The 24,466-nt window shown below is 45.5% G+C and overlaps 1 protein-coding gene across 2 annotated transcripts; it reads left to right on the forward strand.

Annotated features, from left to right (window-relative positions):
* The first annotated feature begins 4,183 nt into the window (after positions 1-4,183).
* On the forward strand, positions 4,184-10,830 carry LOC306998566 (uncharacterized protein). Of its 2 annotated transcripts, XM_079612757.1 has the most exons (4): positions 4,184-9,078; positions 9,258-9,530; positions 9,621-9,724; positions 10,362-10,830. In XM_079612757.1, exon 1 carries the CDS (start codon positions 4,215-4,217, stop codon positions 8,655-8,657), a length of 4,443 nt encoding a protein of 1,480 aa, XP_079468883.1. In that variant the 5' UTR covers positions 4,184-4,214; the 3' UTR covers positions 8,658-9,078; positions 9,258-9,530; positions 9,621-9,724; positions 10,362-10,830. The 2 variants fall into 2 exon arrangements, with proteins under 2 accessions (XP_079468883.1, XP_079468884.1); XM_079612758.1 differs by lacking the exons at positions 9,621-9,724; positions 10,362-10,830 and having other exon boundaries at positions 9,264-9,303.
* The last annotated feature ends 13,636 nt before the right edge of the window (positions 10,831-24,466 follow it).

Raw genomic sequence — 24,466 nt, forward strand, 5'->3', positions numbered from 1 at the left:
CTGTCTCTTTCATTGTTGTTTAACTGTTTTTTCCCTTCCTGAGAGTACAACAGGTTTTTTTTAGGCTCAACAGCTGTTACATCGGGAGAGCTTTCAAAGTATGTGACTATCAAAGTGAGAATGTCCTGTTAAAATGATTGACAATCAAATAATTAAGCAATAAGGTACGAGAGGCTGTGCTGTATCGTGAATAAGTCACAGCTGAAGTGCGTTGTTACGGTACGTTCACGCAGGGCGCCAGCGTCAACGCTTGACGGAAGGCGTGGCTGAAGCGCCATGGTCACAGCAGCGTCAGCCAATGAAATTAGACAGGAACTCAACAACAAGCTTCATGAACGTGAGTGATCCTGATTGGCTGACGCTTCCATCTGCGGCGATTCACTGGCGTTGCTCGCGGCAGAAGTTGAAAAATTCTCAACTTCTGCCGCAAGCAACGCCAGTGAAGCGCCGACGACAGATCCACAATTCGTTTCGGCAACGCTTGACGTCACCCATTCAAAGTCAATGGGAAGCTTTGACGCTGACGCCCCGTGTGAATGTACCGTTAGGCACGATGCGAAGAGGAGTAATCCTTTCAGCCGTGACTCATTCACGATACAGCACTAGCCTCGAGTACCTTATTGCTTTTATAAAACAGCTACCACACAATACAAATATTTAAGCCGAAAATTATATATCTATACAACTTTCATTAATGGTCTACTATAGCTCAGCATACAATATCAATTAGATCAAACATGTGTTTCAGTTGCTAAGAGTGGTTGCTTGAGCCGTTGGGTAGTGATACATAGAATCTGAAGCAGTCATAGCCATGTTTTATCGTGAATAAAACCCAGCTATTGACCAATCAGAATAAAGGATTAGAACTAACCATTTTATAAGTGTATTTTAATATGTATTACTTTAAAAGTAAAGGCTCTACTTTTAAAAATTACTTGATTCACTCAAATTAGTGAGTTAGTCAGATATATTTGTCAAGAATACTTTTTTTTTGTCTCATTTCTTTTTATCTTCATATTTTAAAGGATGCCGCGGAGAGGAAGGAGATCTCAGGCTCAAAAAATTCGTTGGAGAAAGTTGGACCTGGAGGAGGATGAACAGACCGGACTCTCCACGAGTAACCAGGTACAATTGATATGTGTTTTGCATCATGCTCATTTCAGGCATAAAGCTGTGACTGCATTACTTATGTATTACTGCGCAACTGCCGTTTGTGATGCTTGGTTTGCTTTGTTGCTTGTCAACCTTCTTGGAACTGCATTGCTTGGCGGAGGAGTACATTGTGTTATAACGTTATTTTTTGTTGCTGGTGTTTATTTTATGAATCAAATAAATATTAAAATGAATATTTGAATGTAACTTTTTTATAAAAGCAATAAGCCCCTTGAAGCCGTGTTTTACAGTGGATTTAGAACAGCTAAGGGAGTTTTAGGCACTGAGCTCCACGTCGTAGCTAACAACGCCCCTTAGCTGTTCTAAATCCACTGTAAAACACGGCTTCAAGGGGCTTATTGCTTTATTCTATAACACTAATTTTGCCTAATTTCATGAATGATTATTTACAGGTTCAACAGGCAAGCACCAGTGCAGCTGTAGCTCAGTTTTCGGGTAGAACGAATGCAGAAGGTGGTGATATTGCACCCAGGGTTTTGTCTGTGCAAGCATCTCATTGTCAGGGTGATGATAGGTATGACAGTTTTTCAAGAAATCATCAGTGCACGTGTGTAGCGTTGACATTTTTGGCCAACCAGAGTGAAGGGATTGCGTTCAAGATGCCTGACCTTGATAGAATTCTAGAGGAGGGAGATGCGTTATATGTCAGCATTAAATTGCAGCTTATTGCTGAAAGACAGTTTAATCTCAACCTTCTGACGATGGAGGAAGTACCGTTGAGGGTTTCGTCATTTAACCGGACACACAATGTGCTGAAGTCAGGAGTGATGTTTGGATACCTCAGAGCCACAGGGACCCCTGGCACTGAAGGATGGTGGATTCCTCTCGCTGAAAGGCTACAGTGTCTCTCCACAGATGTCAGTCATGCTCTGCTCCTTGTTGCTCCAGAGTGTATTGCTGTGTTCAGAGACAGATCTGGAAGGTATGGATACTTTGATTCTCACTCGAGGACTGCTGCAGGCTTGCCCCATCCTACTGGGCATGGAACTGCTGTCATGTTAACTTTCACCCACCTGAGTGACATGACAGACAGAGTACTCAAGATCTTCCGGGATCGTGGTGATGAGACCAGCTATGAGTTCATGCCTGTGTCTTTTGAAACCGAGCAGCAGTCTGTCCAATTGCCTTCACCATCTGTTTGTGAACCGGTATCACAAGTGACTTCAGCTGTACCAGAACCAGAAACAAATGTTGGAGCTAAAGTAAATCGTGTCGGTTTAACAGCTGAAAAACAAGATGTGGTAAATAAAACAAATAAGCACAGGCGAAGAAAAGAAATGCGTAGAACATTAACACTTTCAAAACAACATGGAAAACTTGAGGGCATAACTGCAGCTTGTCTCATGAGACGAAATAAAAAAAGGGATTATGACAGAAAGAAGTATGTTGGCTGTTTGCAATTCCAAACCAAGAAAAAAGAAGTCATTCAGGAAAAGTATCATCAGGATCGTCTTTTCAGAATCAAAAAGAAAGACTATATATTGAGGAGATACAGCACAGATACTCTCTTCCAGAAGAAGATGATAAACTACACGAAGAAGAGATACAGTACAGATGCTCTCTTCCAGAAGAAGATGAAAGACTACATGAAGAAGAGATACAGCACAGATACTCTCTTCCAGAAGAAGATGATTAACTACACGAAGAAGAGATACAGTACAGATGCTCTCTTCCAGAAGAAGATGAAAGACTACATGAAGAAGAGATACAGCACAGATGCTATCTTCCAGAAGAAGAAGAAAGAGTACATAAAGAATAGGTACAGCACAGATACTCTCTTCCAGAAGAAGAAGAAAGAGTACATAAAGAATAGGTACAGCACAGATACTCTCTTCCAGAAGAAGATGAAAGAGTACATAAAGAATAGGTACAGCACAGATACTCTCTTCCAGAGTAAAATGAAAGCCTACATGGTTAAGAGATATGCAGGTGACCCAGAGTTCAGAGCTCATCACATACTGCGATGTACCCTGCGCAAGACTCAAAAATGTGTTGGTGATGCTGCATATCACATTCTTCATCGGTTGCAATGCGCACTCAGGATAAAAAGGAAATATAAACCGTACATCCGTTCCAGCCAGCAAACACCCCAGCCTTTGGTTAACAATTTGATGGAAAGTGCCATACATGCATTCCGGTGTAAGATTCAGCATGGCCCTACACATGTCTGCACAGTCTGTCACAGAGCCCTGTTTCCTAACCAAGTCAGGGTCTGTAATAGAACGAGATACAACAAAAACGTTCACGTTGCAGCGACTTGCCTAACCGGGAAGTATGTTCATACTTGTGACAGTGGCTGCTCAGGTTCCTGCATAGTTCCGGAAGAGAGAAGACAGGAGTGGATTTGCCACACTTGTGACAGCCATCTTAAGAGAGGACAGATGTCTTCAATTGCAGCAGCCAACAAACTGGAGTTGCCACCAATCCCTGCGGAATTGGATGAATTAAATGTCCTTGAGCGTCAACTCATTGCAAAAATTTTACCCTTTGCAAAAATAGTTTCATTGCCCAAAGGACAGCAGAGAGCAGTACGTGGTGCCGTCGTGTGCGTGCCCTCCGAGATGGAGAACACCGTCAACTCTCTGCCAAGGCCAAGAAGTGAGGCCCAGCTGCTGCAGGTGAAGCTGAAGAGACACGTCAAGTTTAAAGGGTACCAGCAGTTCCAGACTGTGAACATGCGCAACGTGCTTGCAGCTTTATCGAAGCTGAAAGCAATGCATTCAGAATACAGGGATATCTCCATAAGAGAAGATGCTGTATTTGAAAGTGCCCTAGATGAGGAAGCTGCTGTCTCTGAAAGTCACCTGGACGAGGAAGCTGATGCCTCTGAGAAGCAACAAGAAGTTGATTCTGCTCAGAATGAGCAACAAGTTAGCGTTGAGGAAATGGACGAGCTTCGACCCGGCCTCACATTAGACACGTGCATGCAGCCGCCTGACATCGCACAGGAGATCTTGTCGTACGGTGAGGGGATATTTAGTGTCGCACCTGCACAAGGACAAAAGCCTGTTGGATTTTTCAAAATCCCAAAGCTGGAAGCCATGGCGTTCCCTGTTCAATTCCCCACTGGACAAAATTCCATTGATGAGGAAAGACAAATTTCAATCTCTCCCAGCATGTACTTCAACGCGAGATTGTTCAGCGTGGACACGCGTTTTGCAAAAGATCAGAGTTATCTTTTCTTTGCACAGTTTGTGACGGAAACGCAACTGGCTAGAAACAGCATGTCTATCCAGTTGCGAAAAGGCAAACCCATCACAAGAGATGGCCGGAACATTTCGAACAGACTGCTTCAGGACAAACGGGAGGTTGAAAGATTGGTACACAACAAAGACGCCACGCGGTTCATGCAACCACTGAGAGGCACTCCAGCGTATTGGCAGAAAACCTTGAGAGATCTACAGGCTATGATAAGACAGTTAGGAACCCCTACGTTTTTTTGCACGTTCAGCGCAGCCGAAATGAGATGGCCTGAAGTAATAACCGCAATCAAGGCCCAACAAGGTGAACACGTCGACTTTTCCGAGCTCGACTGGACGACGAAGTGTGAAATCCTCCGAAGCAACCCAGTCACTGTCATGCGTATGTTTGAGAAACGGGTGGATGCGCTAATGACTCATCTGCTTTTGTCGCCTGCCCAACCCATCGGTGAAGTTGAGGACTACTTTTACCGAGTGGAGTTTCAAGCTAGAGGAAGCCCACATATCCATCTTCTTGTTTGGATAAAGGACGCACCCGAGTTTGAATCGGACTCTGATGATAAAGTTTTCGCCTTTATCGACCGCAACATAACCTGCCGGTTGCCCGATTCCTCGGCTGATCCTGAGCTTCACCGGATCGTCACAGAGGTCCAGCTTCACAGCAGGAACCACTCAAAGTCCTGTAAGAAGGGAAATGTATTGTGTCGATTTGGGTTCCCCAAACTACCGGTGTCTAGCACCAAGATCACTCGTCCGCGACGACAGCGTCCCGAAGAAGAGGATGACACGGACACTTCTCCATCCGGAAGCTGCATGTTAGCGTCTAAAACCGCACAACCACAGCGTCCTGAAGAAGAGCACGAGAAAGCAGAAACGCAAGCAGACAGAAAAAAGTTGAGACTAGAAGCGGCGCGAAAGGCAATGGGCGAAGCCAGGGCCAAACTCAAGCCGGTGTGGGATCTGTTGAATGACCCCCAAGCCTCCTTTGACAGCTTGTCAGAGCTACTGACAGCGTGTAAGATGTCCATCGAGGATTACGATAAGAACATCGTAGCATTGTCCAATGCCAACGTGATCCTGCTGAAGCGTGATCCAAAGGAGTCTTGGGTGAATGGATACAATCCTGATTTATTAAGGGCATGGAACGCCAATATGGACATTCAGTTCGTTCTTGACGCTTTTAGCTGCGTCATGTACATGCTCTCGTATATTTCCAAGCCGGAGAACGAAATGGGCGACGTGCTAAAGAACGTCATCAAGAGTGTGCGCGAGACGAACGTTAGCGAGGAAGATGAGATGAAGCAGATAATGCAAGCCTACTCCAAACACAGGCAAGTTAGCGCTCAGGAGTCTGTGGCACGAACATGCAGCTTACCGTTGAAGAAGTGTTCACGAAGTGTTGTGTTTCTACCGACGGATGATGACGCGCTAAAGATGAGTCTTCCCCTTAGTGTCCTACAAAATAAAAATCCAGATTCAGAGGACGTCTGGATGTCGGGGATGATCGATAAATACAGGTCAAGGCCTCAAACGCGTGATTTTGAAAAGATGTGCCTGGCAGATTTTGCTTCGGAGTGCCGCATCGTGTATGGTCAGCAAACGGAAGGCAAAAATGTTCACCGGCTGCTCAACGGCATGGGTTTTTTTCAGAAAAGAACGTCTGGGAAGGCTGCAGTTATTAGGTTTGCACGTTATTCTGAGAAAAAACAACCCGAAAAGTTTTACTGTAGATTACTCAAGCTTTATATGCCGCATCGGACCAACGAACAGCTAAAACCTCCAAGATTTCCAACCTACGAGACGTTTTACAAAGGTGCATCTGTGGAACTACCTACTCACCCTGGTTTGCTGATGCCTGTCTGTGCCATAGTTCAAGTGAACAAGCAGAAGTTTGAAAAACACAGCGACGAGTTGGACAAGGCATTCGATCAGCTGGAACAGCAAGGACCGTCTGAGAACGCATGGAACGCTTTTGCACCTGAAGTAGAAGTGGATCGCTTGGAGTGCGTCGCCGAACAACAAGACATCATTCCGGATGATGAGGACGTACAAGATGATGTCCCAGAATTCCAGATTCTTGAACGTGGAGACGGGGTCGTGCCACAAATAGAGGCACCGCAGATGAGTGTTGAATTTGTCAGGAAGCTGTTCAGGAGTCTCAATGAGACGCAGGCAGCCATTTTCTACACGGTCCGCCAGTGGTGTCAGAAGCGTGTGTGGGGTCATAATCCAGAACAGTTTTTCTACTTCGTGTCAGGTGGTGCTGGTTGTGGCAAATCGCACGTCATCAAGTGCATACACACGGAAGCCACCAAGATTCTGCGACAGCTGCCTCGACTACGGGAGGAAGGGGATCTCTCCGTGCCTACGGTGCTCTTGAGTGCGTTTACTGGAACGGCCGCATTCAACATTTCCGGTAAAACACTCCATTCCATTTTGAAACTTCCGAGGAATCTGAAGCCACCGTATCAAGGACTTGGAAACGCCCTAGATGAGCTTCGAGCAACACTACGCGACGTGGAGATTCTTATCATCGATGAAGTGTCCATGATTTCAAAGGATCTTTTTGCCTACATCAACTGGAGATTTCAGCAAATAAAAGGCAGCAAGAAACCATTCGGGGGAATCTCTGTCCTCGCTGTGGGTGACTTTTATCAACTGCCGCCTCTGGGTAAAGCCAAACCACTCTGCGTGTACGAAGACGGTGTTTTGGACTTCTGGAAAGACCATTTCCAAATGGTTACTCTCTCCGAGATCATGCGTCAGAAAGAAGACTTGGCTTTTGCCCAACTTTTAAACCGCATACGGGTCAAGCAGAAGACCGACGACCTTGCCGAAGAAGATCGAGCTTTGTTGCTCCAGGCTGTGAAGGACCCCAAAGACTGCCCGTGTGATGCACTGCACGTATTTGCCACCAACAAGGAAGTCCACAGACACAACACTGAAACAATCCATGCTCTTCACACTGACATCATTACCATCGATGCCGAAGACTACAGGAAAGACCCAAGAACGGGAGGGATGAAGAGACAAACGAGGCCCGTCACCGGTAAAAAGGACGACTTGCCTGACACCATACAAATTGCATTGGGAGTACGCATAATGGTGACTAGGAATTTGGATGTCGAGGACGGTCTATGCAATGGGTGCTTTGGGAAGATTTCTCGTATTGTCAATAAGACAAAAGATGGAATCGACACCGTACACATGCTAGGGCTTCAGCTCGACAATCCACATGCAGGGAAGAAAAACCGCAAAAGGGTGCAAGGTGAAGACGACGACTGTGTGTACATCGAGAGATCCGAAGAAAGTCTGAGGAAAGGAGCCGTTCGTCGACAATTCCCCATCAAGTTGGCCTACGCCTGCACAGCTCACAAAGTCCAAGGCATGACATTGGAGAATGCCGTGGTTTCACTGAAGAAGATTTTCGAGCCGGGAATGGCCTACGTTGCCCTCAGCAGAACGACCTCGCTTCGTGGACTACACATCACGGACTTCAGCGAAAAGAAGATCTATGCCGATGCTACAGTCACCGCATCGTTGGAAAACATGACGAGAGCATCATTCGAAGGAATCATGCCGCTTTTACAGCAGGTTAGGGAAACCAACTTGGATAAAACGCTGAAAATAATCCATCACAACACAGAAGGACTGTCATCACACATCGAAGATATCCGATGCCATCACGAACTGCTTCTGTCGGATATTCTTTGCATGACGGAAACTCACCTGACCGGGTCACTCATGACACCCCACGTCCAACTGGAAGGGTACAACGCATTTATGCGAAATAGACATGTCTCCTACTCGACACACCAAGAAATTGCAAAGAAAGCTGGTGGTGGAGTCGCAATCTATTGCAAAGAGCATATTTCAGCTCAGGCTAGGCAGTTTGTGCAAAATGTGACCGATCTGGAGTATGTCGTCATCAAAGTGGATAGCCCGATCAAAGCGACAATCGCTGCTGTGTACAGGCCGCCACACTACGGATTTGAAGAGTTCTCCAAAAACTTGAAGAGTCTGCTGGATTATTTGGACATGGTGGACGAACACCCCACACTAATCTGTGGAGATTTTAATGAGGATCTCCTCTGCCCAGGGACAAAAACTGTTCTGGAATTGTTTCAGTCGAAAGGATACACGCAACTGATCACCACAGCAACGACCAAAAAGAACACTCTACTGGACCACATTTACGTCTCTCATCCGGATTTGTGCCTTGGGTCAGGTGTCTTGCATACCTACCATAGCTATCACAATCCGGTGTACTGCGTTTTGCGTTAATTCGGGTTTTTATGGTGGACTGATATTGTTGTGTTTGGTGGTAGGTTAGTATGCCATACGGAACCGTTTGCCACTGAACCTGCTTTAACGACGACTGTGGGGCTTCAGCCTTATTCAAACGGTTGGGCGCGTATGGTCGGGTTGTTAGGTAGTATGCCATACGGAACCGTTGCCAATGGACCTGGATTCATGACATCAACGGGGCTTCGACGGCCTTCATCAAACGGGTTGGCGCGTATGGTCGTGTTGCGGTTTGATTGTGGCGTTAGAGATTGTGGTTAGGAGATTGTGGTTAGGTCATTTTAAGGGTTTATACCACTGAGCTACGAGGAAGGAGCAACGTCAGCAGCAGCAGCAGGAAGGACAGAGGACTAGCGTGACAGCTCCAGGGAGGACACAGACAGTCAGTGCAACAGTGGCAGTAAGTTATAAAAGACAAGGGAAAGAGAGAAGTAGCAAGACACCATTGTAATGTTTGATTTTGACCTTATAACATACATTTTAACTTGAATTGATGTTAAATCTACAAAATTTGTGACAATCTGTGCGGGATATGCAGTCCCCTGCTATTCTATGATTGATATGTGCCCTTCTGTAAAGTTGCAGGAAGAATTGGGAGACCATAGCAGTCCTGTCTGGATATGAGTGTGCAATTTACCTTCTAAAGCTAAGTGTTACATTTTTTTGCTTTAGCTGTGTACTACTGCTTTTCATAACCGCGTTTGAATGGAAATGTTATATTTGAATCTCTAATTTTGATTTTTATGTTTTTCATGAACCAGCCAAATGAAGTGAGATTGTCTGAGAAGATCATGTGGGCTACATCAATGACGACGACGAGCTGGATACCAGATTATGTGTCAATTTCTTTCCGTAAGTTTTATTTCTGATTTTGTTTTTTAATTTTTATTAGTATGGGTGTATTCGTGATCCCATTGTTCATTTATTAATTGCATTGCCCAGAGAACAGGTCCAAATATCTATGGCATTGAGGACAACTCTGAAGAATGAAGAAGCAGAGGAAGAAGCAGAGGAAGAAGCACACTGAGATCAATACTACTGATAAGGTGTAGTATTTCAGTGCATTTTATTATACAATGGTTTCAGGGTTTTTCCCGCGTCAAATGTCTTCGTTGGTGGCCAACAGACACTGTTGTCCTATCTTGCTCTCTTATTTAAAAAAAAAGAGCAGATTTTACCACTGGATTTCATTATTTTGTTATATAATCATATTGCTATTAAAAAGGTAAACTAAAAATAATAGAATCAAAAGGTTTATTTTAACTAATAGTCTTAATTTTCTAACATATAGCTAACAATTGAATAAAATGAACAGCTAGCTAACAACAACTTGCTATGTGCTTTATGATATTAATCACTCCAGTATGAACTTTTTGACAGTTATTTATTTTAAAAACTGCTGTTCAATGTTTATTCATGTTAGTTCACTGTATTTACTAATGTTAACACTTACAACTTTTGATTTGAACAATGTACCGTATTAGTAAATGTAAAAATCACTAACAAAGATTAATAAATGCTAAAAATGTTTTAGCATTTGAAAAAGTTTTGTTCAAAGATGTATGATTTGATGTAAAAACTAAAGGCTTACATCTGACCCATCAACTATGCTGCTCAATAAGTAAACAATTCAAATAAATTCAATAAACATTATCATATATGTTTTATCTCATCTGCCCTCAGGATATCCAGGGAGACAGATGCGTGCCATTCAGCATAGAAACACCAGAGACCGAGTTCACCTGAGCACAGAGGGAAACCAGCTTCTCCTGAGCAAACCTGAGAGACGGTCTGCGGGTGGAACTCCAAAGTTGAAACCAAATGTCTTTTTAAAGACAACAACGGCTCTTTTCAGAGCTACCCACTCCTTCAAATAAAGAGCATTTTTACAAATGTATTCACAACAAAATTCTCAGCACTATAGGCTAAACTAGTACATAATAAATAAATAAATATATATTTTTATAATCTTAGGGGTAATGCTTTAAAGATAATTTTAATACAAAGTATATCTAATAACTAGTACAACACTAGGATCTAATCCAGGGATGGGCAACTCCGGTCCTGGAGGGCCACTGTCCTGCAGAGTTTAGCTTCAGCCCTGATGATAACTCACCTGCCTGTATCTATCTAGTAATCCTGAAAACATCGATTGCCTTTTTCAGGTGTGTTTAATTAGTGTTGGAGCTAAACTCTGCAGGACAGTGGCCCTCCAGGACCCAAGTGGCCCATACCTGATCTAATCCATTTGCTGGGTGGAATTTGACACAACAGGCATTTAAAAAAATCTTTTAAATAAACATTTGGTTAATTGACACACACTGTGTTTTTGTCTTTATTGAATGTTATTGAAAGTTAGTCATCATTGTCACATTATGAATATTTTCTTGTGAACTTCAGAGAAGATCCAGGTATATTCACAGATGGTTCTTTAAGATGGTAAGTGGTCAGGTCATTTAAAAGCTTACATTTAAATGAGCTTTATATACTCAACATTTATAAAATCAAGACCGCTACATGTACAGGGTATCAACGATCAATTAATGTTTGATGCTTTGAACAGAATAACATGCATTCATATTCAGACACAACTATTGACGTGTCTTCACACAGCTTCACTGAACAGCATCCAATAGGCATTTTAATTCAGAAGTGTGTATAATTGGAGGAATATTGATATATTTAGACAATCATCAATTCGTATTCAAATTAATTTTGCGACCAGATGACCATTAATGGCGTCCAGCGATCGCTGAACAAGTTCATGACAATTATGACCAGATGGTGTAGTATTGTATTCTAACATTTTCTCATTTCTTAATTCTAAACTTAAAAATACACTTATTTTTTTTATTTATTTCAACTACAAATGAAATTGAAAACAACTGTTAAATCATATTTAATTTTCATTGAAGTATTAATGTGCACCGCGATCCATCAGATCTCGTGTGTCAGAGTTAAGTGCCTGAGTGTAAAGTAACTGCTCATGTATACTCTACTGGGTCTTTCACAGAAACGAATGAGTTGTGCCATTTAAAACAATAAAAAGAATATAATATACTCATGTGCAACCGGGTCGTGTTTTTTGCCACTGCAAGCACCATTCACATTTTCTTCTGGAAATGTACCTTCTAGTTATTAATGGTGCTTGCTTTAGCAAGGCATCATTATTGTTATCCGTCATACTTATTATTATTAATGGTGCTTGCCATAGGCAAAGCAACATTAGTGTTATCTCACATACTTATTATTATACTTCTTTTTATTTTTATTCTTCCACACAAAAGTTTGGCGCGCTACTCCTCCTGGACCGTTTGTCACACACCCCTGAATGAGGTGTCAAAACGTGCGGCCTATTCGGGAATCGTGTGCTATGACTTTTATAAGCGATCGGGGGTGCGGTGGTCGCCCCAGGGTCGAAAAAGTCGACGAAAAATCCCATAGACTTAACATTGCGTCAAACTTTGACGAGTCATAGCTCAGAGCGAGGATTTTGTAGAAATGTGAAATTTACCACATTTGAAGAGGCTGGCAGGCTCTGTATGAACATACCACACAATGGGGTAAAAGTTGCACCCCTGGGGGGCAGGAGCGGCCCAAAGTTTCCCATTGACTTACTATGGTGAAGGACGGCCCATGTAATGCATGCGTTTTGTAATGCATGCGTTTTTCCTACTATGGTAAATTGCATAGAGATTTTGTATTGAACATAGCTCTGGATCACAGTGTCATAGAGACAAGGGGGCGGGCTCATTTTACTCAGAAGACCAATCAGCATCTCAGGATCATTGTGAAGCTATCAAGCCACGCCCTAGCAACCATTGTCGAGCAGCTTAGCAACCAAAATTCACAGACTCATAGCTCAGAGCAAGGATGTCGCAGAAACGTGTAATTTGGCACATTTAAAGAGACTGGCAGGCTCTGTAAGAACATACCACACAATGGGGTAAAAGTTGCACCCCTGGGGGGCAGGAGGGGCCCAAAGTTGCCCCAATGAAGTACTATGGTGTAGGACAGCCCATGAAATGGGCTGTCCTACACCATAGTAAGCGATATTCTATTGAACATAACTCTGGATAACATTTGAAGAGGCTGGTAGGCTCTGTAACAACATACCACACAATGGGGTAAAAGTTGCACCCCTGGGGGGCAGGACCGGCCCAAAGTTGCCCCATTCACGTACTATGGTGTAGGACAGCCCATGAAATGGGCTGTCCTACACCATAGAAACCGCATTTGTATTGAACATAACTCTGGATCACAGTGTCATAGAGACAAGGGGGCGGGCTCATTTTACTCAGACGACCAATCAGTCTCTCAGGATCATTGTGAAGCTTTCAAGCCACGCCCTAGCAACCATTTAGAGTTCCTTAGCAACAAGCTCCATAGACTTCAATTGAAAGACATCAAAGGGATATCTCAGGATAGAAGTGTCATAGAAACATGAGGGTGGGCTCGTTTGACTCGGGGCCGCAAACAGCCAATCCCCAATCACCTCAACACATCCTAGCCCCTCCCTAGCAACCATTGTCGAGCACCTTAGCAACCAAAATCCAAAGAGGGATATCTTCCATACTGAATGTCACAGAGACGTGGGAGTTGGTTTATATCATTCATACTGACAAGCAGCCTTTGGAGTTTCATGATTGGCAGCTGCCAAGCCACTCCCTAGCAACTAAAGAGAGTACCCTAGCAACCATTTTGCAAGACCTATATCTCTGCATCAAAACATCGTATAGAGATGGGGGTTGGTTTATACATTCACACTGACTTTGGAGCTTCATGATTGGCAGCTGCCAAGCCACTCCCTAGCAACCAAACAGATTACCCTAGCAACCGTTTTGCAAGACCAATATCTCTGCATCAAAACATCGTACAGAGATGGGGTTTGGCTCTTTTGACTCATGCTAGCAAACAGGACTTGCTACATGCTATACATGCTAGCAGTGAATAGCTACATGCTAATATTGATTAGCTAAGTGCTAAATCATCCCATGAAAATGCTACAAACTCCATAGTAACCATCTGTGACAACTACCAACCACCTAGTAACACCATAGCAACTATCCAGAATACCCTAGCAACTGCCTAGCAACGCCCTAGCAACCACAAAAATACCCTAGCAACGCCCTAGCAACCACCCAGAACACCCTAGCAACCACCTAGCAACCATCCATAAAACCCTAGCAACCGCCTAGAAACCACCCAGAACTCCCTAGCAACCGCCTAGCAACCACCCATAACACCCTAGCAACCGCCTAGCAACCACCTAGCAACCACCCATAACACCCTAGCAACTGTCTAGCAAACGCCTAGCAACCACCCAGAACACCCTAGCAACTGCCTAGCAACACCCTAGCAACCACCCAGAAGACCCTAGTAACCGCCTAGCAACCATTCAGAATACCCTAGCAACCACCTAGCAACTGCCTAGCAACCGCCTAGCAACCACCCAAAACACCCTAGCAACTGCCTAGCAACCACCCAGAACACCCTAGCAACCACCCAGAACACCCTAGCAACCACCCGAACAACATGAATAAGCCATATCTCAGCAGCAGAACATCGTACAGACATGGTTGTTGGCTCGTATGCAATCATGTACCACACTCTAGCATCCGAGTGTCGAGTTTTGCCACTGCAAGCACCATTCACATTTTCTTCTGGAAATGTACATTCTAGTTCTTTTTATTCTTCCACACAAAAGTTTGGCGCGCTACTCCTCCTGGACCGTTTGTCACACACCCCTGAATGAGGTGTCAAAACGTGCGGCCTATTCGGGAATGGTGTGCTATGACGTTTATAAGCGATCGGGGGTGCGGTGGTCGCCCCAGGGGCGAAAAAGTCGACGAAAAATCCCATAGACTTAACATTGCGTCAAACTTTGACGAGTCATAGCTCAGAGCGAGGATTTCGTAGAAATGTGAAATTTACCACATTTGATGAGGCTGGCAGGCTCTGTAAGAACATACCTCACAATGGGGTAAAAGTTGCACCCCTGGGGGGCAGGAGCGGCCCAAAGTTTCCCATTGACTTAACATGGTGTAGGACGGCCCATGTAAAGCATGCGTTTTTCCTACTATGGTAAATTGCATAGGGATTTTGTATTGAACATAGCTCTGGATCACAGTGTCATAGAGACAAGGGGGCGGGCTCATTTTACTCAGAAGACCAATCAGCATCTCAGGATCATTGTGAAGCTATCAAGCCACGCCCCTAGCAACCATTGTCGAGCAGCTTAGCAACCAAAATTCACAGACTCATAGCTCAGAGCAAGGATGTCGCAGAAACGTGTAATTTGGCACATTTAAAGAGACTGGCAGGCTCTGTAAGAACATACCACACAATGGGGTAAAAGTTGCACCCCTGGGGGGCTGGAGGGCCCCAAAGTTGCCCCAATGAAGTACTATGGTGTAGGACAGCCCATGAAATGGGCTGTCCTACACCATAGTAAGCGATATTCTATTGAACATAACTCTGGATCACATTTGAAGAGGCTGGTAGGCTCTGTAACAACATACCACACAATGGGGTAAAAGTTGCACCCCTGGGGGGCAGGACCGGCCCGAAGTTGCCCTATTCACGTACTATGGTGTAGGACAGCCCATGAAATGGGCTGTCCTACACCATAGAAACCGCATTTGTATTGAACATAACTCTGGATCACAGTGTCATAGAGACAAGGGGGCAGGCTCATTTTACTCAGACGACCAATCAGTCTCTCAGGATCATTGTGAAGCTATCAAGCCACGCCCCTAGCAACCATTGTCGAGCAGCTTAGCAACCAAAATTCACAGACTCATAGCTCAGAGCAAGGATTTCGCAGAAACGTGTAATTTGGCACATTTAAAGAGACTGGCAGGCTCTGTAAGAACATACCACACAATGGGGTAAAAGTTGCACCCCTGGGGGGCAGGAGGGGCCCAAAGTTGCCCCAATGAAGTACTATGGTGTAGGACAGCCCATGAAATGGGCTGTCCTACACCATAGTAAGCGATATTCTATTGAACATAACTCTGGATCACATTTGAAGAGGCTGGTAGGCTCTGTAACAACATACCACACAATGGGGTAAAAGTTGCACCCCTGGGGGGCAGGAGGGGCCCAAAGTTGCCCCAATGAAGTACTATGGTGTAGGACAGCCCATGAAATGGGCTGTCCTACACCATAGTAAGCGATATTCTATTGAACATAACTCTGGATCACATTTGAAGAGGCTGGTAGGCTCTGTAACAACATACCACACAATGGGGTAAAAGTTGCACCCCTGGGGGGCAGGAGGGGCCCAAAGTTGCCCCAATGAAGTACTATGGGCTGTCCTACACCATAGTAAGCGATATTCTATTGAACATAACTCTGGATCACATTTGAAGAGGCTGGTAGGCTCTGTAACAACATACCACACAATGGGGTAAAAGTTGCACCCCTGGGGGGCAGGAGGGGCCCAAAGTTGCCCCAATGAAGTACTATGGTGTAGGACAGCCCATGAAATGGGCTGTCCTACACCATAGTAAGCGATATTCTATTGAACATAACTCTGGATCACATTTGAAGAGGCTGGTAGGCTCTGTAACAACATACCACACAATGGGGTAAAAGTTGCACCCCTGGGGGGCAGGAGGGGCCCAAAGTTGCCCCAATGAAGTACTATGGTGTAGGACAGCCCATGAAATGGGCTGTCCTACACCATAGTAAGCGATATTCTATTGAACATAACTCTGGATCACAGTGTCATAGAGACAAGGGGGTGGGCTCATTTTACTCAGACGACCAATCAGTCTCTCAGGATCACTGTGAAGCTATCAAGCCACGCCCTAGCAACCATTTAGAGCACCTTAGCAACAAAATCCATAGACTTCCATTGAAAGACATCAAATGGATATCTCTGGATAGAAGTGTCATAGAAACATGAGGGTGGGCTCGTTTGACTCGGGGCAGAAAACAGCCAATCCCCAATCACCTCAACACATCCTAGCCCCTCCCTAGCAACCATTGTCGAGTACCTTAGCAACCAAAATCCAGACAGGGATATCTTCCATTCTGAATGTCACTGAGGCATGGGAGTTGGTGTATATCATTCATACTGACAAGCAGCCTTTGGAGTTTCATGATTGGCAGCTGCCAAGCCACTCCCTAGCAACAAAACAGAGTACCCTAGCAACCATTTTGCAAGACCTATATCTCTGCATCAAAACATCGTATAGAGATGGGGGTTGGTTTATACATTCACACTGACTTTGGAGCTTCATGATTGGCAAATGCCAAGACACTCCCTAGCAACCAAACAGATTACCCTAGCAACCGTTTTGCAAGACGTATATCTCTGCATCAGAACATCGGATAGAGATGGGGGTTGACTCTTTTCACTCATGCTAGCAAACAGGACTTGCTACATGCTAAACATGCTAGCAGTGAATAGCTACATGCTAATATTGATTAGCTAAGTGCTAAATCATGCCAATAAAATGCTACAAACTCCATAGTAACCATCTGTGACAACTACCAACCACCTAGTAACACCATAGCAACTACCCAGAATACCCTAGCAACTGCCTAGCAACCACGCAGAACACCCTAGCAACCGCCTAGCAACCACCTAGCAACCACCTAGCAACCATCCAGAACACCCTAGCAACCACCTAGCAACCGCCTAGCAACCACCCAGAACACCCTAGCAACCGCCTAGCAACCACCCAGAACACCCTAGCAACCGCCTAGCAACCACCCAGAACACCCTAGCAACCACCTAGCAACCACCCAGAACACCCTAGCAACCACCCAGAACACCCTAGCAACCGCCTAGCAACTGCCCAGCAACCGCCCATAACACCCTAGCAACTGCCTAGCAACCATCCAGAACACCCTAGCAACTGCCTAGCAACCATCCAGAACACCCTAGCAACCACCCGGACAACATGAATAAGCCATATCTCAGCAGCAGAACATCGTACAGACATGGTTGTTGGCTCGTACGCAATCATGTATCTCACCCTAGCAACCGGGTCGTGTTTTTTGCCACTGCAAGCACCATTCACATTTTCTTCTGGAAATGTACCTTCTAGTTATTATTCTTATTCCGCCGCTTTTTTGACGCGCTACTCCTCCCGCAGCTTTTGTCACAGACCCCTGAATGAGGTGTCAAAACGTGCGGCCTATTCGGGAATGGTGTGCTATGACTTTTATAAGCGATCGGGGGTGCGGTGGTCGCCCCAGGGGCGAAAAAGTCGACGAAAAAACGCATAGACTTAACATTACGTCAAACTTTGACGAGTCATAGCTCAGAGTTGGGATTTCGTAGAAATGTGAAATTTACCACATTTGGAGAGGCTGGCAGGCTCTGTAAGAACATACCTCACAATGGGGTAAAAGTTGCACCCCTGGGGGGCAGGAGCGGCCCAAACTTTTCCTATTGACTTAACATGGTGTAGGACGTCCCATGAAATGGAGAGAGAGAGAGAGTAAGCAATTTTGTATTGAACATAACTCTGGATCACAGTGTCATAGAGACAAGGGGGCGGGCTCATTTTACTCAGACGACCAATCAGTCTCTCCGGATCATTGTGAAGCTATCAGGCCACGCCCCTAGCAACCATTTAGAGCACCTTAGCAACAAGTTCCATAGACTTCCATTGAAAGAGATCAAATGGATATCTCTGGATAGAAGAGTCATAGAAACATGAGGGTGGTCTCGTTTGACTCGGGGCAGCAAACAGCCAATCATGAATCACATCAACACTTCCTAGCCCCTCCCTAGCAACCATTGTCGAGCACCTTAGCAACCAAAATTCACAGACTCATGGCTCAGAGCAAGGATGTCGCAGAAACGTGTAATTTGGCACATTTAAAGAGACTGGCAGGCTCTGTAAGAACATACCACACAATGGGGTAAAAGTTGCACCCCTGGGGGGCAGGAGGGGCCCAAAGTTGCCCCAATGAAGTACTATGGTGTAGGACAGCCCATGAAATGGGCTGTCCTACACCATAGTAAGCGATATTCTATTGAACATAACTCTGGATCACATTTGAAGAGGCTGGTAGGCTCTGTAACAACATACCACACAATGGGGTAAAAGTTGCACCCCTGGGGGGTAGGAGGGGCCCAAAGTTGCCCCATTCACGTACTATGGTGTAGGACAGCCCATGAAATGGGCTGTCCTACACCATAGTAAGCGATATTCTATTGAACATAACTCTGGATCACATTTGAAGAGGCTGGTAGGCTCTGTAACAACATACCACACAATGGGGTAAAAGTTGCACCCCTGGGGGGCAGGACCGGCCCAAAGTTGGCCCATTGACTTACTATGGTGTAGGACAGCCCATGAAATGGGCTGTCCTACACCATAAAACCGCATTTGTATTGAACATAACTCTGGATCACAGTGTCATAGAGACAAGGGGGCGGGCTCATTTTACTCAGACGACCATTCAGTCTCTCAGGATCATTGTGAAGCTTTCAAGCCACGCCCTAGCAACCATTTAGAGCTCCTTAGCAACAAGCTCCATAGACTTCCATTGAAAGACATCAAAGGGATATCTCAGGATATAAGTGTCATAGAAACATGAGGGTGGGCTCGTTTGACTCGGGGCAGCAAACAGCCAATCCCCAATCACCTCAACACATCCTAGCCCCTCCCTAGCAACCATTATCGAGCACCTTAGCAACCAAAATCCAAAGAGGGATATCTTCCATTCTGAATGTCACAGAGACGTCGGAGTTGGTTTATATCATTCATACTGACAAGCAGCTTTTGGAGTTTCATGATTGGCAGCTGCCAAGCCACTCCCTAGCAACAAAAGAGAGTACCCTAGCAACCATTTTGCAAGACCTATATCTCTGCATCAAAACATCGTATAGAGATGGGGGTTGGTTTATACATTCACACTGACTTTGGAGCTTCATGATTGGCAGCTGCCAAGCCACTCCCTAGCAACCAAACAGATTACCCTAGCAACCGTTTTGCAAGGCGTATATCTCTGCATCACAACATCGTATAGAGATGGGGGTTGGCTCTTTTGACTCATGCTAGCAAACAGGACTTGATACATGCTACACATGCTAGCAGTGAATAGCTACATGCTAATTTTGATTAGCTAAGTGCTAAATCATGCCAAGAAAATGCTACAAACACCATAGTAACCATCTGTGACAACTACCAACCACCTAGTAACACCATAGCAACTACCCAGAACACCCTAGCAACTGCCTAGCAACCACCCAGAACACCCTAGCAACCGCCTAGCAACCGCCTAGCAACCGCCTAGCAACCACCCAGAACACCCTAGCAACCGCCTAGCAACCACCCAGAACACCCTAGCAACCGCCTAGCAACCACCCAGAACACCCTAGCAACCGCCTAGCAACCACCCAGAACTCCCTAGCAACCGCCTAGCAACCACCCAGAACACCCTAGCAACCGCCTAGCAACCGCCTAGCAACCACCCAGAACACCCTAGCAACCGCCTAGCAACCACCCAGAACTCCCTAGCAACCGCCTAGCAACCACCCAGAACACCCTAGCAACCGCCTAGCAACACCCTAGCAACCACCCAGAACACCCTAGCAACCACCCAGAACACCTTTGCATCTTCATAGCAAACTCCAAGAACACCCTAGCAACCGGGTCGTGTTTTTTGCCACTGCAAGCACCATTCACATTTTCTTCTGGAAATGTACGTTCTAGTTAATGGTGCTTGCCTATAGGCAAAGCAACATTAGTGTTATTGCTCATACTTATTATTCTTCTTCCACACAAAAGTTCGGCGCGTAACTCGCCCCGCACCGTTTGTCACAGACCCCTGAGTGAGGTGTCAAATCGACCGGCCCATTGAGGAGAGGTGTGCTATATCTTTTCTAAGCGATCGGGTGTACGATGTTCGCGCAGCGGACGAAAAAGCGGCCAAAAAAGTCCCATTGACTTAACATTGCGGAATTTTCAGAAATTCAAATCCCAACTGTCATTTTTCACACACACAGACACAAAGGGCCTGACACCCCTGCATGTCTCCCCCTCTCTCTCCCTCAGAGGATTTATATTATCAAGCAGCCAATAAGTAATGGCCTAAAATCTTCATAGCCACACCATAGCAACCAGTTACAGCACCCTAGCAACCATAGGCTATAGGCACGAGGCCGCAGGCCTCGTGCACTCATTATAATGCACTCGTTTAATAGAGATTTTAAATACTCTGCGGCCGAGTGCCTAACCTTACCCCTAACCCCATAGTAACCATCTGTGAAAACTACCAACCACCTAGTAACACCATAGCAACCAGTTACAGCACCCTAGCAACCATAGGCTATAGGCACGAGGCCGCAGGCCTCGTGCACTCATTATAATGCACTCGTTTAATAACACAACCACTCAAAATACCTTAGAACTCCCTAGCAACACCCTAGCAACCACCCAATATACCTTAGAACTCCCTAGCAACACCATAGCAACCACCCAAAACACCTTAAAACACCCTAGGAACCACCCATAACACCCTAGCAACCACCCAAAATACCTTAGAACTCCCTAGCAACCACCCAAATTACCTCAGAACTCCCTAGTAACACCATAGCAACCACCCAAAATACCTTAGAACTCCCTAGCAAGACCCTAGCAACCACCCAAAATATCTCAGAACTCCCTAGCAACCACCAAGAACACCCTAGCAACTGCCTAGCAACCACCCAGAACACCCTAGCAACCACCCAGAACACCCTAGCAACTGCCTAGTAACCACCTAGAACACCCTAGCAACTGCCTAGTAACCACCTAGAACACCCTAGCAACTGCCTAGCAACCACCCAAAACACCCTAGTAACCACCCAGAACACCCTAGCAACCAACCCAAAACATGAATAAGCCATATCTCAGCAGCAGAACATCGTGCAGACATGGTTGTTGGCTCGTATGCAATCATGTACCACACTCTAGCAACCGAGTGGTGAGTTTTGCCACTGCAAGCACCATTCACATTTTCTTCTGGAAATGTACGTTCTAGTTAATGGTGCTTGCCTATAGGCAAAGCAACATTAGTGTTCTCCTCCATACTTATTATTAATGGTGCTTGCCATAGGCAAAGCAACATTAGTGTTATCTCACATACTTATTATTATACTTCTTTTTATTTTTATTCTTCCACACAAAAGTTTGGCGCGCTACTCCTCCTGGACCGTTTGTCACACACCCCTGAATGAGGTGTCAAAACGTGCGGCCTATTCGGGAATCGTGTGCTATGACTTTTATAAGCGATCGGGGGTGCGGTGGTCGCCCCAGGGTCGAAAAAGTCGACGAAAAATCCCATAGACTTAACATTGCGTCAAACTTTGACGAGTCATAGCTCAGAGCGAGGATTTTGTAGAAATGTGAAATTTACCACATTTGAAGAGGCTGGCAGGCTCTGTATGAACATACCACACAATGGGGTAAAAGTTGCACCCCTGGGGGGCAGGAGCGGCCCAAAGTTTCCCATTGACTTACTATGGTGAAGGACGGCCCATGTAATGCATGCGTTTTGTAATGCATGCGTTTTTCCTACTATGGTAAATTGCATAGAGATTTTGTATTGAACATAGCTCTGGATCACAGTGTCATAGAGACAAGGGGGCGGGCTCATTTTACTCAGAAGACCAATCAGCATCTCAGGATCATTGTGAAGCTATCAAGCCACGCCCTAGCAACCATTGTCGAGCAGCTTAGCAACCAAAATTCACAGACTCATAGCTCAGAGCAAGGATGTCGCAGAAACGTGTAATTTGGCACATTTAAAGAGACTGGCAGGCTCTGTAAGAACATACCACACAATGGGGTAAAAGTTGCACCCCTGGGGGGCAGGAGGGGCCCAAAGTTGCCCCAATGAAGTACTATGGTGTAGGACAGCCCATGAAATGGGCTGTCCTACACCATAGTAAGCGATATTCTATTGAACATAACTCTGGATAACATTTGAAGAGGCTGGTAGGCTCTGTAACAACATACCACACAATGGGGTAAAAGTTGCACCCCTGGGGGGCAGGACCGGCCCAAAGTTGCCCCATTCACGTACTATGGTGTAGGACAGCCCATGAAATGGGCTGTCCTACACCATAGAAACCGCATTTGTATTGAACATAACTCTGGATCACAGTGTCATAGAGACAAGGGGGCGGGCTCATTTTACTCAGACGACCAATCAGTCTCTCAGGATCATTGTGAAGCTTTCAAGCCACGCCCTAGCAACCATTTAGAGTTCCTTAGCAACAAGCTCCATAGACTTCAATTGAAAGACATCAAAGGGATATCTCAGGATAGAAGTGTCATAGAAACATGAGGGTGGGCTCGTTTGACTCGGGGCCGCAAACAGCCAATCCCCAATCACCTCAACACATCCTAGCCCCTCCCTAGCAACCATTGTCGAGCACCTTAGCAACCAAAATCCAAAGAGGGATATCTTCCATACTGAATGTCACAGAGACGTGGGAGTTGGTTTATATCATTCATACTGACAAGCAGCCTTTGGAGTTTCATGATTGGCAGCTGCCAAGCCACTCCCTAGCAACTAAAGAGAGTACCCTAGCAACCATTTTGCAAGACCTATATCTCTGCATCAAAACATCGTATAGAGATGGGGGTTGGTTTATACATTCACACTGACTTTGGAGCTTCATGATTGGCAGCTGCCAAGCCACTCCCTAGCAACCAAACAGATTACCCTAGCAACCGTTTTGCAAGACCAATATCTCTGCATCAAAACATCGTACAGAGATGGGGTTTGGCTCTTTTGACTCATGCTAGCAAACAGGACTTGCTACATGCTATACATGCTAGCAGTGAATAGCTACATGCTAATATTGATTAGCTAAGTGCTAAATCATCCCATGAAAATGCTACAAACTCCATAGTAACCATCTGTGACAACTACCAACCACCTAGTAACACCATAGCAACTATCCAGAATACCCTAGCAACTGCCTAGCAACGCCCTAGCAACCACAAAAATACCCTAGCAACGCCCTAGCAACCACCCAGAACACCCTAGCAACCACCTAGCAACCATCCATAAAACCCTAGCAACCGCCTAGAAACCACCCAGAACTCCCTAGCAACCGCCTAGCAACCACCCATAACACCCTAGCAACCGCCTAGCAACCACCTAGCAACCACCCATAACACCCTAGCAACTGTCTAGCAAACGCCTAGCAACCACCCAGAACACCCTAGCAACTGCCTAGCAACACCCTAGCAACCACCCAGAAGACCCTAGTAACCGCCTAGCAACCATTCAGAATACCCTAGCAACCACCTAGCAACTGCCTAGCAACCGCCTAGCAACCACCCAAAACACCCTAGCAACTGCCTAGCAACCACCCAGAACACCCTAGCAACCACCCAGAACACCCTAGCAACCACCCGAACAACATGAATAAGCCATATCTCAGCAGCAGAACATCGTACAGACATGGTTGTTGGCTCGTATGCAATCATGTACCACACTCTAGCATCCGAGTGTCGAGTTTTGCCACTGCAAGCACCATTCACATTTTCTTCTGGAAATGTACATTCTAGTTATTCTTTTTCTTTTTATTCTGGACAAAGTTTGGCGCGAAACTCGCCCCGCACCGTTTGTCACAGACCCCTGAGTGAGGTGTCAAATCGACCGGCCCATTGAGGAGAGGTGTGCTATATCTTTTCTAAGCGATCGGGTGTACGATGTTCGCGCAGCGGACGAAAAAGCGGCCAAAAAAGTCCCATTGACTTAACATTGCGGAATTTTCAGAAATTCAAATCCCAACTGTCATTTTTCACACACACAGACAC

The sequence above is a fragment of the Phoxinus phoxinus genome (genome assembly GCF_949152265.1).
Source record: "Phoxinus phoxinus genome assembly, chromosome: 5".
NCBI classification, from domain to species: Eukaryota; Metazoa; Chordata; class Actinopteri; order Cypriniformes; family Leuciscidae; genus Phoxinus; species Phoxinus phoxinus.

Excerpts from the sequence above, each read along its gene's own strand:
- LOC306998566 (XM_079612757.1), top strand. The coding sequence starts at position 4,215 with ATGGCGTTCCCTGTTCAATTCCCCACTGGACAAAATTCCATTGATGAG.